This window comes from Pseudonaja textilis, chromosome 9, assembly GCF_049901715.1.
Source record: "Pseudonaja textilis isolate UNSWEBS1 chromosome 9, rPseTex1.2, whole genome shotgun sequence".
Classification (NCBI taxonomy): Eukaryota; Metazoa; Chordata; class Lepidosauria; order Squamata; family Elapidae; genus Pseudonaja; species Pseudonaja textilis.
This window is the reverse complement of record NC_141998.1, coordinates 15,096,933-15,111,624: the sequence shown is the minus strand read 5'-3', so window position 1 is coordinate 15,111,624 and position 14,692 is coordinate 15,096,933. Positions and strand designations below refer to the sequence as shown.

At 38.8% G+C, this 14,692-nt stretch overlaps 1 protein-coding gene across 1 annotated transcript; it reads right to left on the bottom strand.

Moving 5' to 3' along the window:
- Positions 1-3,980: 3,980 nt before the first annotated feature.
- Positions 3,981-14,259, bottom strand: TMEM218 (transmembrane protein 218). Its single transcript, XM_026718065.2, has 4 exons — positions 14,153-14,259; positions 13,645-13,762; positions 11,473-11,575; positions 3,981-6,962 (listed from the first exon to the last, which is right to left on the bottom strand). Exons 2-4 carry the CDS (start codon positions 13,752-13,754, stop codon positions 6,831-6,833), a joined length of 345 nt encoding a protein of 114 aa, XP_026573850.1. The 5' UTR covers positions 13,755-13,762; positions 14,153-14,259; the 3' UTR covers positions 3,981-6,830.
- Positions 14,260-14,692: the final 433 nt, after the last annotated feature.

Genomic DNA, 14,692 nt, shown 5'->3' with positions numbered 1-14,692 from the left:
ACTTGTGATAAAATCAGCAATGTTGCTTGTGTAAAGCAAGAGCTTCTCCCTTGTCCAGAGTTGTCTACTTCCTCAGTGCAGGTGGAAAAGACTTCTCCATGCGGCAATTTGCATAAAACCAATTTCTTAAAACCCTTAATTAAAATCTTTGCAGTTTACGTTTGCCAGGTAAATTGGAAGAACAGTTTTCTCAATTGTGGGAAGCTGCTGACATCTTTCAGAGTAGGCTGTTTGGATCCTGTATCCCTGACCTTGCCCTCTCCTTTCCTTCTCCTTTGGCACAGCTCTCTTCTGTTTTCATTTCTGTTCTCTTGCTTTGCCCTCTTTATCAGCTTATGCACCCATCAGTTATCTGAGGGAATATCCTGAATGGACACGAACCCTGGCTGATGGCAAGCTTTCTTGAAAATGGAATTGTTGATTTCTGAAACTGACCGTACACAGTTCCCTTTAATTCCCTTCTGAAAACCATTTCAAGGTTCCATTCCATCCCCTTTTTGCTTGGAATTTATTTTAATTTAAAGGATATTTATTTTCATCTGGCAAGGTGTCTAAACTTTAAACCTGAAGTACAAAAGTTGAATGTTGAAACATCTTGCAAAACCTCCAGGCCATTGGTCTAGAACAGCGTTTCTCAGCCTTGATAAGTTTAAGATGTGTGGACTTCAACTCCCAGAATTCCCTAGCCACCATTCTGGGAATCGGTCCACACATTTTAATTTGCCAAGGCTGAGAAATGTTGCTCTAGACCAATGTTGCTTAATCTCACAAAGCTCTTAAAAATTAACTTAGGAGGTAACTTATGTAGAAGACAAGAGAGCACTTAATATCTTAAACAGAAAATAGCCCTACAAACTAATAGCCACATTGAAAACTGTTAGTTCCCAGTTAAATTACCTTAGAAGATTGTATTTGTTGGAAAAAGTATTGGAAGGTTATCTTAAGAAACAAGGAGGAGGAGGAAGGAAAAGGAGAAGAGGAAGAAAGGGGAGAACGAGGAGGAGGAAGAGGAGGAAGAGGAAGAGGAGGAGGAAGAAGAAGAAGAAGAAGAAGAAGAAGAAGAAGAAGAAGAAGAAGAAGAAGAAGAAGAAGAAGAAGAAGAAGAAGAAGAAGAAGAAGAAGAAGAAGAAGAAGAAGAAGAAGAAGAAGAAGAAGAAGCTTCTACTGATAAACAGGGATAAGTTATCACCTTAGGCAACTGATTGTGCATGTTCTACAACAGCTCCTTATTGCTGTAGTAATTTTTTTAATTATTATTTTTATTGCTAAAATACATTTTTATTTTTTGTCTATATATATTATTATTGTGAGATATGAATATCGAGCAATCTCAATGCTAGGGGAGGTCAACTTGCCATACATGTAAAGATTATAAATCTCCACTCTGCATCCAGACTAAATTATAGCTGTCTTCAGGAAGGATTTCATGTCACTGAATGATGGACAATTCATTCTGCCTTGTCCAAGGTGGATGTTCTAACTGGCCAAGGCTCCCTTTAGAAATAAATCTCCTTGAGCTGCCAATCCAAAGTCACCCTGTTTCCCATCCTACTCCTATAATGAATTTAATTTTTATTATTTTGATAAGAAGCAAAAAGAGGGGAGAATGTGGGGAAAATCATTACATCGGGATGTCCTCTAACATTCTGTGAAAACGGGCAGAATGGCTATAGGCTAAAAAAGCTTCTCTAGAGAAATTCCAACAGGTAAGGAAGAGGACAGGCAGCCTATGAGAGCACTGACTGGAATGCACAGTCGAGACAAGGGGACCTTTGGCAGAATCACAGGTCCTCTCTCGTATCTTCTCCAGTTGAGGCCTTGGTCCTTCCTCCCATCCTTTCAGAAAACAGTAGGTAAAGGATTAGGCCCACCCAAGAAGGGGCTTGGGAGGGTTCCTAGCAGGGTCTCCGTGTAACTGGAATACAGGCGGTCCTTGACTGACGACCACACCTGAACCCAAAATTTATGTTGCTAAGTGAGCCATTTGTTGAGTGAGTTGGGTTCCATTTTACGACCTTTCTTGACCCAATTGTTAAGTGAATCATTGCACTTGTTAAGTTAGTCGTGCGGTTGTTAGGTGACTCTGGCTTCCTCATTGACTTTGTCAGGTCAAAAAAGATGATCACAGGACACTGCAACCGTCATAAATATGGGTTGGTTGCCAAGTGTCTGAATTTGGATCACATGACTATCAGGATGCTACAACGATCGTAAGTGTGAAAAATGGTCATAGGCCACTTTTTTCAGTGCCGTTGTAACTTTAAATAAATGGAACTGCTGTAAGTCCAGGAGTACTTGTATTTTGTCAAGGTAAATATTGAAAAAAAGCTAAGCAGAGATAGATCAGATTAGCATCTGAAAGGACCATCCAGCAAGTCAAAAATGCAGGGCAAAACTACTTTCAGGATGCCTTGCCCACAAGATTTGACCTTGGCCTGGGGGCTTCGGGACCCAGACTGAGAATGAAACTCATTTCCAGTTGTACCAGAGAATGTTTTATATGCTACCCTGATCAAGGAATCCCCAGCAGTGCTTTATGTGTAGCAAGTGGGCCAGTCCTGTGCTGAGAAAATAAAAGCAAACCTTTCAGGATATTACCCTGGAAATCTTCAGAAATCAATGGAGCACATCTGTCTCCCCAGACACTCTTTCTCGGACCAGAGGGTTGAGACTTAAAACGGAGCTACTTGACAAATTGCAGCAGGAGGCTGCAGAATTAACACATTTAATTAAGCCTCTCAGGGCTCAGACCAGCAGTATATGCTGTTCAAACAAACAGGGAAGGAAAGAGCTGAGCTATCAACTTTAGCATCCTTAGGCTGGAAAGACGGTAAGAGGACGTTTTCCTTGGAGGTCTTGTGAATAGGTCAATGCGATGAGATTTCCCATCAGTATTCTCTCTTCCCCCATCAGTGAGAATTCCTGGTTAGGGCAAACACTTATCCAAAAAGGACAAAATAAATTAGAGATACAGAAATGTGCAACTCCGTCTGTGGACTGGCCCCATTCTGCAGCACGCCAGAAACTGCTCCACGCAAACAAGGGAAGCTCCATCTGCAGGATGCAGGCAGCATGTGACACCATGCCACCTCCGGTCCCTGGGAAAACCTCTCTCCACGGAACTGGTCCCTGGTGCCCAAAAGGTTTGGAGCCACTGTGCTACTCTTTGCGTTGACCTCAGACAAAGTGTGTGAAAAGGACCCCCACCACGGGTGCCCATCCTAACCATCCTAACCATCAGCCATGGTGGCGCACCGGTTAGAATGCAATACTGCTCATTGCCAGGAGTTTGATTCTGACGGGCTCAAAGCTGACTCAGCCTTCCATCCTTCTGAGATCGATAAAATGAGAACATAAATTGTTGGGGGCAACTTGCTGGCTCTGTAAACCCCTTAGAGAGGGCTGTAAGCACTATGAAGCGGTGTGTAAGCCTAAGTGCTATTGCTAACATCAAGCATTGAATAGAGTATCATCATCACTATCGTCAGCCATTCAGTCGTGTCTGACATCTTCCTAACTCTTTGATGTTGTTCCCAAATGTGGAAACTAAATTAATACCCGCTGAGTCAAATATAGCTTCTGTCCTACACAGTTCTCTTTTGCTCTTCTTCCTGCCATTGTTTCAGGATATAGAATGGATGTAGTTCAGCTGCACACAGTCCTAAGCTTGAATGAAGTTGTCTCTTCAAACTTCATAGAAAAACCACGTTCCCTTTATGCTTTTTAATCCTAAAATTATGCAGTTTGGACACTGTCCAGTGTCCTTTCAATAGAGGGAGCTACCTCCTTCGGTGCCATTGGGACCATATTATAGATCATTATATAGGCTGATCCATTCCAAAAGTTGAATATGGAAAGCATAATTGAGAGCCAGTTTGATCTAGGAGTTAAGGCACCAGGCTAGAAAGCAGAAGTTCAATACCCGCTTTAGTCATTTGTAAAATAACTTGTAAAAATAATAAAGGCAGGATTCAAATAAATAAAATTAAATAATTGATATTTATTATTATTGTGTAATTGTAATCAATAATACAATTGATTAAATAATACTTGAGACTTAATAGTATACAGAACAATCAAACAATAAGCAATTATAAGGAATTCATCCCCTCCCTCCAAATATCTGAGGCTTGTAGCATATAAGCCAATCAAATCAGCAAGTTAATAGTCAATGTAGAGTAGAATAGAATAGAATAGAATAGAATAGAATAGACTAGAATAGAATAGAATAGAATAGATTAGAAATTCTTTATTGGCCAAGTGTGATTGGGCACACAAGGAATTTGTCTTGGTGCAAATACTCTTTAATACTAATACATTCAATATAACATCAGAAAGGAAGAGAATTCAAAGATGGGGAAGCAGATTACGGGAAGTGCTTCATTTCAGTAGAGCATGCAAAGATTATTCTTAAATGGGAAAAGCAGAAAAATAAATATTAAAAAATGCAACATTAAAGCTTCTTGTATTATTAAAACAGCTAGCTTTAAAAACTTTGTAGAAATGGAAGCAGTTTTATAAGAACACTGCCATGTTGGTCTGTAAAAATATTGTTAAAAATGAAATCAGAAGAACCGGGATCTCCGGAATTTGTAATGCCTTGACACCTCTCCCCAATTGGGTTTTTATGGCTTTCCAAGTCATCTGATGCCAATTAATATGTGTTATGGAAGCACCACTAATCTATTTCAGGAAGCTATCCCTGCTGGGTTTTTAAGTATTCCTTCGTTGGCCAATTACTTTCTCACTTATTTCTCTTGTTAAAAAGAAGGTTCAGCTATTTTAAAATTATCCTTTCAGGTTTTTATTATTATTATTACTCATTCCCAGGGCAAGTTTCTAATGAAGTTAGGAAATCTTATCTACAATCTTGTTAGAAAGAGCCCTTGACGGGTCTCCTATACTTCTTTCATTAAGGGAAGAAGGTAGAAGAGGTCTCTTCTCCATTTTGAGTGTGTTCGCTGTACGCCATGTTAAAACCATTCTGTGATTAATATCACCCAAATGGACACTGGCATTGCCTGAGGAGGATGAACGAACAAGAGGATCAAAGCAAATGCACAGATCCTGAATAGGTAAGTGGAATATTGAGAAAGAGATCTAATCTGTGTCTGAAATATCCCTAAAAGTACAAAGAGCAAAAATGTCATGCACAGTGGCATACAATGATAACAAACCTATAGAAACAGTACCATGAATAATGAGTCACCATTAAGGCTGATGTAATTCCACAATTTTGCAGTTTCATGATGCAAATATTGTTATTTATTTAATTTCATTCCATTTGTGTACCATCTAATGTCTCAATGATTCCTGATTTATCATCCTAATAATAAATCAACAGTTAAAAACATTCATGATAAGTGAAGATCCACAAAATCAACTAAACATCTATAACATAAAAAAGTCAAATCATAATACAGGATTTGCTAAGTTTGGCTTCTGTATTCCATAGTCGAGCAGATCTAGAGACCTTATGCTTATGATCAGGACTCTAAAATTATGTGACACAGGTTGTAGTTTGATAAATACAGGATATTTTCCTGCTTGCCAATGTATTTTTATGTTTTTATTATGCAACTGTTTTGCACATTTTAATATTAGTTAACTTTGAGTATTATTTTTAGTGGGAAGGCAGCATATTTAATTTTATATTTAGTTTAATGTTAAAATACAGTTATGCCTCAGCCCACTGATTTCAATCAGTTTATGTATTTAATACCGGGTGGTTTATGCTAGTTAGGGATTATGAGAATTGGTCCCACACATATGATAATATTAGACTATAGCCTTAAACATCTCATTCATGGTTAACAATTGCAATTAACATGCATGGGATTTCAGAAATGCATTCATGCAAGGCATACTAACAATGTAACATGTGAAATCCAGAATCCAATAGAGCAGTGTTTTTCAACCTTGGCAGCTTTAAGATGTGTGGACTTTCAACTCCCAGAATTCCCCAGCCAACTCTGAGTTGAACTCCATGTATCTTAAAGCTGCCAAGGTTGTATCCAACAAAAAGCATGGTATTGTCTGACATCCCTGTTCAAACACTACTTTCTTCTTGTGTATCAGGGCAGACACAGAGCTGAACATTATCTCTGCCAAACAAATCTGTTAGATGTAACTGTCGGAACAAATATATGATATTGGTTGCTGAACAATGATTTAGCAACACTGATCATCTGTTGCTGAAGAAAAATGATGTTTCAGTTTTGTCCTCCTGGAACAATTTGGCCAAGAGACTTCTCAGAGGGATTCATTAGCATCTCTCACCTGTATTAGACAGGCGGAGTTGACAATAAATAAGCCCTGGGGGATCCATTAAATTAAATCCAATAAATACAGAAAGTACTAAAAAGAAATTCACAAGCAAAGTTTCACCATACAAGCCTGGAGGAAAACAATCTGGTTACAAACCAGATTGACGTTCAATCATTTCACGTGAATGCATTTTTATTTGTTTAATACACTGTTCTGGCAAATGGGCAGTTACCAATACTGCAACACATGTTTTATGGGATTGAATCAGCATTATCTGAACTGTTATACAAACACATCTTCACACAAATACTGTACATTTTCAATTAACCAAGTTAGAACACAAAGAGAAAAAAACAAACTTAATATTCACGATACATTTGATTGTATTCATTAAACTTCTCATACCTTGCAGGGAACTCAAGATACCGTATTATACAAATTCTGTATTTGTGACTAATACATTCTGATTCATGGAACTGAATCTTGTGTCTTCAGTCACCGGAATGGGAAATGTTCTTGGGGCCAAAGTACCATCAAGGACTTGCAGCCAATTATTCTAAGCGCTAGGATCTCAACGGTTTGGCATATACAGGTTGCAGAAGATGGTGAGTCAGAAGCAAAAACAGGCATCCCAGGAAAACCACCGTTAAAATGAAGAGCAGGATGAAACGGCCAATGAAGAAGGTATCTACAATCTGGGAATATAACACCAAAAATCACAACTGTAGTCGAAGATCTCTTCCGCATTAGATACCATTAAATTGAAAGACTGCCACTTGTTGCATCACTCTTGGCAGGTGCTAAAGCGCCCTGTGTATTTTCCTGACAACTGAGATGAGTTGGTTGGGGACTGAGAGCAGGGCTGTTTCATTTGGGAAAAAAAAAGTGCGAAGAAGAGCAACTAAAATGATTAAAGGTCTGGAGACTAAAAACATATGGTTGGAGAATTTGGGCTTGGCTAGTCTAGAGAAAAAAAGGACTAGGGGGACATGATAGTATGTTCCAGTATTTGAGAGGCTGCCACAAAGAAGAGGGAGGGGGGGGTCAATTTAGTTTCAAAGGCAGGACAAGGAACAATGGATAAAAACTAACCAAGGAGAGAAGCAACCTGGAATTAAGGAGAAACTTCCTAACAGTGAGGACAATTAGCCAGTGGGACAGCTTGCCACCAGAAGCTGTGGGTGCTTCACCTGAAGGTTTTTAAGAAGAGACTGATCAGTCACTTGTCTGGAATGGTATAGGATCTCCTGCTTGAGCAGGGGGCTGGACTAGAAGACCTCCAAGGTCCCTTCCAGCTCTGATTCTGATTCATTTGTGGCACTTCCACAATCACCTCTTTGGGGAGGCTTACTTGATATTATTGCACTAACTTTTCTGAACCAGTGAGCTGGGCTTTTATTCTCCCCAGACTTTTAAATCCTTGGTGCCTAAATCTACTTTTAGTGACTATTATAATAGGGTGATTTTATTTTTTCGCATTGATTTTACCAATTGTTTTCTTTTGTTAAAAAACTGGTTACTAAAACACAACTGAAAGGCAGCACATAAATAAGCAAAATAGAGAAACACTATGAACAGAAGAGCATTGCTGAATATCATCAAAAACCTATTCAGCCTGCATTCTCTTCTCACTGTTCCAGATCATATCCTACCAGGAACCCACAAGCACAAGGATGGGCAACTATGGCAACTTTGTGACCTGTGGACTTCAACTCCCAGAATTCCTGAGCCAGCAGGAAATCTGGGAGTTGAAGTCCACAGGTTGTAAAGTTGACATAGTTGCCCATCCTTGTGCAAGCAGGACGTCTCCTGGCTCCAGTTTCCCAATGACGTTTTCTTGGCCTCCTAATATTAAATTCAGTCTCATAGGTTTGGGAGAAGGTTATGCTCCTAATAGGTGGAATTTGGATTTCCTTTATATAATTTCTTTCCAACTTTTTATGGGGTTAGAAAGAAAAAAAGAACAAATATGCAAAAACGAATAAAGAAACCAAGAAAATATCCAAGGTGAAAATAATTTCAAGACTCCTAAACTGATTTAAATACAGGCATGTTTGTGTTCTAGCTACCTTTCCCTCTGTCTGGCTTGGCCAGGTCACTCAGAACCTTGACAGTAACTATGGATAATCTAAAATATAGAATTTATATTTCATATTTCTTAACCCCTTATGATGTATTTACAAGCCAGGGCAGAGGAGGATAAAAGGAATTAAAAAAAACTTTGTCTGCACACACATGCCAATTCATGCTTCGAATATGAAACGTACGGGGTAAGATCCAATTTGCCTTTGCCCCAGCAAAGAGAGAAGCAATGCAAAAATCAACTTTTCAGCTCCTGGGCCTCCGTGACCCTCTGGGTTGACAGGAGAGGCAAGTTTCACCAAACAAGATTAATGCAAGTTTGACCTCTCCTGCCTACAGGACAAACCCCCTGTGGGTAAAATGTTTGCTCATTCAACAAGCGTTACTTTTTAATTAGCCAATTAGCACATTGTGGGTGCTGATGAAAACTCGGTGCAGGCATTATCAATATTCTATTGTGCTTAACCTCCTGCTGAAATTAACACTAGAGATACCCCAAATGAACCTGTCCCTCAGCCTACATATCCTGGTGCCCACTTTCCATTGCTATTCCTGGTTCTGAAAACCAAGGAGATGAATGAAGGGTAGAATTATTCTTGTTTCTAATAAACCAGGGGGTTCCACTTTTGCATCTTGAACTTTATCAAACACTCAGTGGTGATTGTCCTATCCCAAATATCAAAAAATAAATCTGCCAGACTTGATGGGTGTTTATTGTTTGCCAGCTTTGCTTTGCTGGCTGAGGAATTCTGGGAATTGAAGTCCACAGGTCTTAAAGTTGCCCAGGTTGGAGACCCCTGCTTCAGAAGGGAACTCCAGCTAAAGCAACGGTCTGTGTTGCACAAGTGTGCTGGTGACAGAGGTGGGCAGGAACGTGGGCAGGAAGGAGCCCTGCAAGAAGCACATCACTCTCATAATCAAGGAGGCAAGGACAGAAGAGCTTCAGAATGAGTATAGAATTAAAGAATTCGGTCTGGGAAATCTCTGGGAAAGAGGAATCAATTGCCTCTAAAGTTGATCTGAGAGACAGACACACAACTCTTAATGAAAAGTCAGAGTGCTCTGGAGGGTTACTCTAGCAGCAAGTAAAAGCCTAGAGGAATATTTGATTATTGGTGAAATCTGCTGGAAGCATCAGCTACATTAGTAAAAGTGTGATTTATTGGGGAAAGGTAGAACTATACACGGTACTAAAGAAATGATGGGGAGGGGGTAGGATGCACTCTAATATGGTAAAAGCAGATCTTCACACAGGAATAAAAACCAGCTCTTGAGATTAAAGAAGACAAGTTGTGTTCATCACAATTAAGGTTCATGTGAAATCCTTAATGCTCTCTGAGTTTGGTGGTTTATTTGTGGATCTTTTGCTCTCTGGCTAGATAATATTATCAGTGCTCAAAGTTTGCATCTTTAACTGCCACTAATTATGGATCTTTTTTTTTGCAAAAGATGATGGATCTTATTTATTTATTAGAATTTGTCAAACAAAATCAAGAACAAGAATAAAAGAATACAAACACAACATCAGAGACTATAGGCAAGTTAGTGCACTTATGCATGCCCCCACTAATGGTCTTATTTCTAGATTTAAAAAGTTTTTTTTTTCAAAATCTGAAGCTCAAGACAGTTAAGATCTTTTCAGTGTGGAAGATTTCTTTTTTAAGAAAAACTATAATAAAACATCCATTTCCCTATTGTAGGATTAGTTGTCTAAGCCTATGAGAGGCAAGTCTTTAGCTTGTATGGCAGGTATTTGAGTGTCTATAAAATAAATAGCAATGGCTTGAGCTATGAAAAAAAAAGAATTCACTAAGGGTAATTTTCATAACTTGTTGCAAAGAGCACTGGCTTTGAAGAAGTTAAAGCAAAACTTATATTGGCTGACCCTACTAATAAACAGCAGCCGTAATAGCTAATGAAATTTTTATATTCAGAGACAATATTCAACTGAGTGCCAACTATTAGTAAGTAAAGATAACACAAAGTCATTACTTGTTATTAGTCTGATCCTCACCAGATTTATAAGGAAATTGTATGAATCCAAATCAAAGCTTTAGAATGCAAATGTAATTTGTGTGGACCTGTTGAAGAATTTTTTCATCAAAACAAGAAAAGAGCTGAAGCATAAATGAGATAGTATCTCCAAAAGTTTAACAAGCAGTTATAATTGAAGTTTCCTTTTTAAGATACAACGGACTCTTAGAAAAGCAAAGCACTCTGTATCTAATGTGGGGGGGGGGATTCTATGAGTAACACAACATAGAATGCAAGTTCCCTTTGCAAACAAACCTTAGTGTAAAAGCAGTTTCTCTCACTTAATAAGGTGAGCAAGCTTTATTTTTTGAGACTCCTCTTTCCAGTTTAAATATTTAGTTTTTATAGCTGATTTTTTCATGCCTGGGGATAAAGAGCCATTTAGTTTCTGATTTTAATTTCATTTTCCTGTTGCCCAGGTGCCTCTTACTGCATTTTTTATTTCTTTAGATAAGAAACAGCACAAGCTTCTCAAATGCAAAATTCATTTGGCAAGTCTTTGTAATTAATGGGAGTCCTCTATTGCCTGCTTCTGATCACAGAACAGGAATTCAAACAACTAAATCAGGCAGCTTGGTCTTTCAGTTAAACTGAAGATAAACAACCTTCATTTTTAACATCAGATTTCTAGATTTTCAGGCAAACCAAAGAAGTTACTTCAAGTATTTTTGATTTTGCTCAAACAACTCATTATGAGAGGCTGCTTCATTTTTCTTCTTTACTGCCAGATACTTGCTTCAAAATAGGATCCTATCCTTGAGCCCTTAGCCTATCGTAAATTCAATCTGATCCAAAGTATCCACCCACTCTTCATTGGGGTCTTTGATACCCAACTGCCAAGCCTGCCCAGAGCTTCTAATAATTTGGGGCAGCACTAGCATTCTAACTCTGGTTCTTACTGTCATCACCTCCAGCAATGCTTCCCTTGTTCTGGCAGCGGTTGAGAAACAGGCAATTAACTCTCTGCTTGGGGTGATGCATTTCATTGAGACTATACTTAGCCCATGTGCTCAATCAGCTCAAAGACTGTGTTTGTCTTGGTTTCATCAACAGCCGAGACAGAACACGTTGATTTGCAGATGCTTTTACCTTGATTTCTGTAACTGGTGCGGGCAACTTGCCGGCTCGAGGAAAAAGCAACAAGGTTAAAGTGATGATCACAGCAGCAAAGAAAACCAGAATGACTGAAAACCTAGAGAAATATAAAGTTAATGCAGAAATCATCACAATATTTGAATACTAGTATCTCTTACTTGGTGTATAATCTAAGTTAGTTCTTACTCATAAGCCAAACATTAGATGTACAGGTCAAAATTTCCACTGTTAAGCAAGGCAGTTGTTAAATGATTTTTTGTCCCATATTATGACCTTTTGGCAGCAGTTAAGCGAATCACTGCAAATCACTGCAGTTGTTAAGTGAATCATGAGATTATTAAGCAAATTTGGCTTCCTCCACTGACTTTGCTTGTTGGAAACTAACTGGGAAAGTTACAATGGTGATCATATGACCTTAGAACAGTGCAACTGTTATAAATATATGACAGTTGCCAAACACATTTTGATCGTGTGACCATGAGGATGCTGTAACGGTAGTAGGTTTGAAAACTAGTCATAAGTCACTTTTTTCAGTGCTGTTGGAATTTGGGTCACCAAACGGATGATTTTAAGTCGAGGCATCCCTGTATGTCTTTACTTCTTTTGATTAAAAAGAAGGTAAACTCTGGGGTTCCCTTCTCTTCCCCTACCAGCCATGACATAACATCTTCTGTGAACCCTCAAATTACATTAGTAAGCGGAACATGGGCTATCAAGTCCAGGAAGGGAAAGTGCCAGGCATCAGATTATAAAATGATAATCTAACATTTAATTACACATTCTCATATTTATTATGCTTCTAATCAGCTTAATTACTGAAATTTGTAACTCTGAATTGATTTGGGGAGGATCCGTCTTTATGTCAGGGTAATCTAGAAAATGAATTGTCATGTCTTATATTAAGTAATAACATATCTGACAATTTTCATTTGATGCAACTTTTCAGAGTACCTTTTAATTAATTTCTCTGCAAAATCACATTACTTTTTGACAACAAAGTGCAAAAAAATTTCAAAGATTTCTTATGCTTTCATCCAAACAATATTAAAGTGATGTACATTAAACTTCTGGTTTTGAAAAAGGAACACCGTGGTTCTTTAAAGTTTAGTAGTCACCTTCAGCACTACAAGAAGTAATTGATTCAACTAGTTCCTAATCTTGTATACTATGAAATACTTAGAGCAACCATAAACAGCTCTAGTTTGGCTCTCTGTTACTGAAATGCTAAATATGCATAAGCAATGCCAGAATGCTCCATTCACTTGAGAAATATTGACCTATTATTGAACAACTGCTTATTACAAGCTCTTTACTCTCATTGGAATAGCCTCTCCAGATAGTTAGAGAATATTGTTCACTAGCAAGTAAGAATGAGGGAAAAAGTTGAAAGTGGGGATTGCTATATAGCTACAGCACAGAGCGAAGATATTTGAAACTGTATAAAAGCTTTGCTACTCCAAAGAAAGCTTTACATATGATACTAATACAAAGAAACAATGCCAGATACAATTAAGAAAATGCACAGAGGACAACAGGAGCATTAATGAGAAACAGCAGGTGCCCAATAAGAGAAGTGATTCTGTTGAAAGGATTGAATCACCTTTATACCCAGTTCAGGAGGTCAATAGTTAACATGATCAAGTGGGATCATTCCACTGGTCCAGAAACTTGCACCTGCAGTGAGGCAGGCTGTGTAAAATGTCCTTGTTGGGACCAGGCAGTCTTTCATAGCAGCATTTTTCTACGGCCAACATAAGAGCATAGAAATATGCTCAACAGTGGAAAGAAACAGAACCTGGTAAATGAGTAGAATAAATGCCAGGGAGGCTTCCTGGAGACTGGATCATATTCTGCATATCTAAGAGCTACTGCCCTGACAGGTAAACATGAACATGTATCAACATTAGGAAATTTACAGAGCTAACACTCCAGAGAATTGAATGATCTAATTTAAAAAACCACCCCATTGCTGCTCAGGTTACCAGCGTTCATCACCATGAAAAGTCTTTGTTAACATCTCTTTTGTATTATATAACGTTAGGATAATTCAGGTTAAGAATCTCCAACATTTGCACAAAAATCTCCTGCTTTCTCAAGCTTTGCCTGAAATTCATTCGAAGAGCAGCTTCCCCTCCATTTATTTTGCCAGGAATAGAGAGATCTTACCTAGCAAATCCAGAAGCTCTGGATAACAACATGCACAGCAGTAAAGTCAAGACCCAGACCACTGCCAAGATGAATACTCCAGGCCCAACTCCAAGTATTGTACCAGTCATCCTTTTCTCTGAAAGGTCAAGAAAAATGAAAGGGAGCTTCATAAACCCTGTTATTTTTATTTATAATGAATTTAAATGGTCATTTCTTTTTCCATCTGCCTCAACACCCCTCTGTTTTCCAGGCAACCATGGAGGGAAATAAACCAACAGATTTTTTTTCTTGTTGCTTCGTTTACTTAAATGCTGAGAATTAAAAAGAATTAAAATCAAATGAATCGTTGTAAATCTAGCAGACAGAGAGACTGTCCTGGTCAAAGCTTCCCGGTGGAATTCCTGCCTGCCTTAAAGCAAACTAAAAACATTTTTTTTAAAGTTAAGGATCCGGCCACGAGACAGAAATAATATCAATTAGAAAAAAACAAAAATAAACGTGGCCTTCCACGCGTGACCGTACCTACCCCCAAACTCCTTGCCTTCCGAAAACGTGTAATTTTAACCAATCCCGGGGAAGCTCTGAACGAGATACTTCGCGGGAGAGCCAATAAGCGTTGGTCTTGCTTTTCCACTGTCGGGTCAGATTGGCGGTTGCTCGGGGCAACCCGAAGCCTCGCGGAGAAGCAGGCGGAGAGAGTGTGAGAGCGTCGCCCGTCTGCCTACGGATTGGTTCAGAGGAGGCACCAATCGCCTTCGCCCGTTCGGCGTGACGTCATCGCCTTTTCTCCCTCTAAATGTGGCGTTGTGATCTTTTGGGAGTCTGGGCCGAAAATCACTTTGCAGGATTTCTAATGTGGATCAAATGTTCGCCCTTCGCCTTTTTTTCCCCCTCCTCTTTAATAAGCAAAGTTATTTACAGTATAAACTTAGGTCTTTCTTTGCCCATTTTTTTTGCTCACCTGGTTGAAGAAACAGAAAGGAGCACAATTTAATGGCATTGAAATAGGTGCTAATTTAACACTCAGGATTAGCTAAACACCATCACCACCAAATCCTGGCAAGTC

What these genes read in the sequence shown, in the direction of transcription:
- TMEM218 (XM_026718065.2), bottom strand. Translation starts at nt 13,754, where the DNA reads ATGACTGGTACAATACTTGGAGTTGGGCCTGGAGTATTCATCTTGGCA. An exon ending in AGAGCTTCTGGATTTGCTAG is followed by an intron (nt 11,576 to 13,644) that starts GTAAGATCTCTC and finishes ATATTTCTCTAG; the next exon opens with GTTTTCAGTCATTCTGGTTT. An exon ending in CACCAGTTACAGAAATCAAG is followed by an intron (nt 6,963 to 11,472) that starts GTAAAAGCATCT and finishes TTATATTCCCAG; the next exon opens with ATTGTAGATACCTTCTTCAT.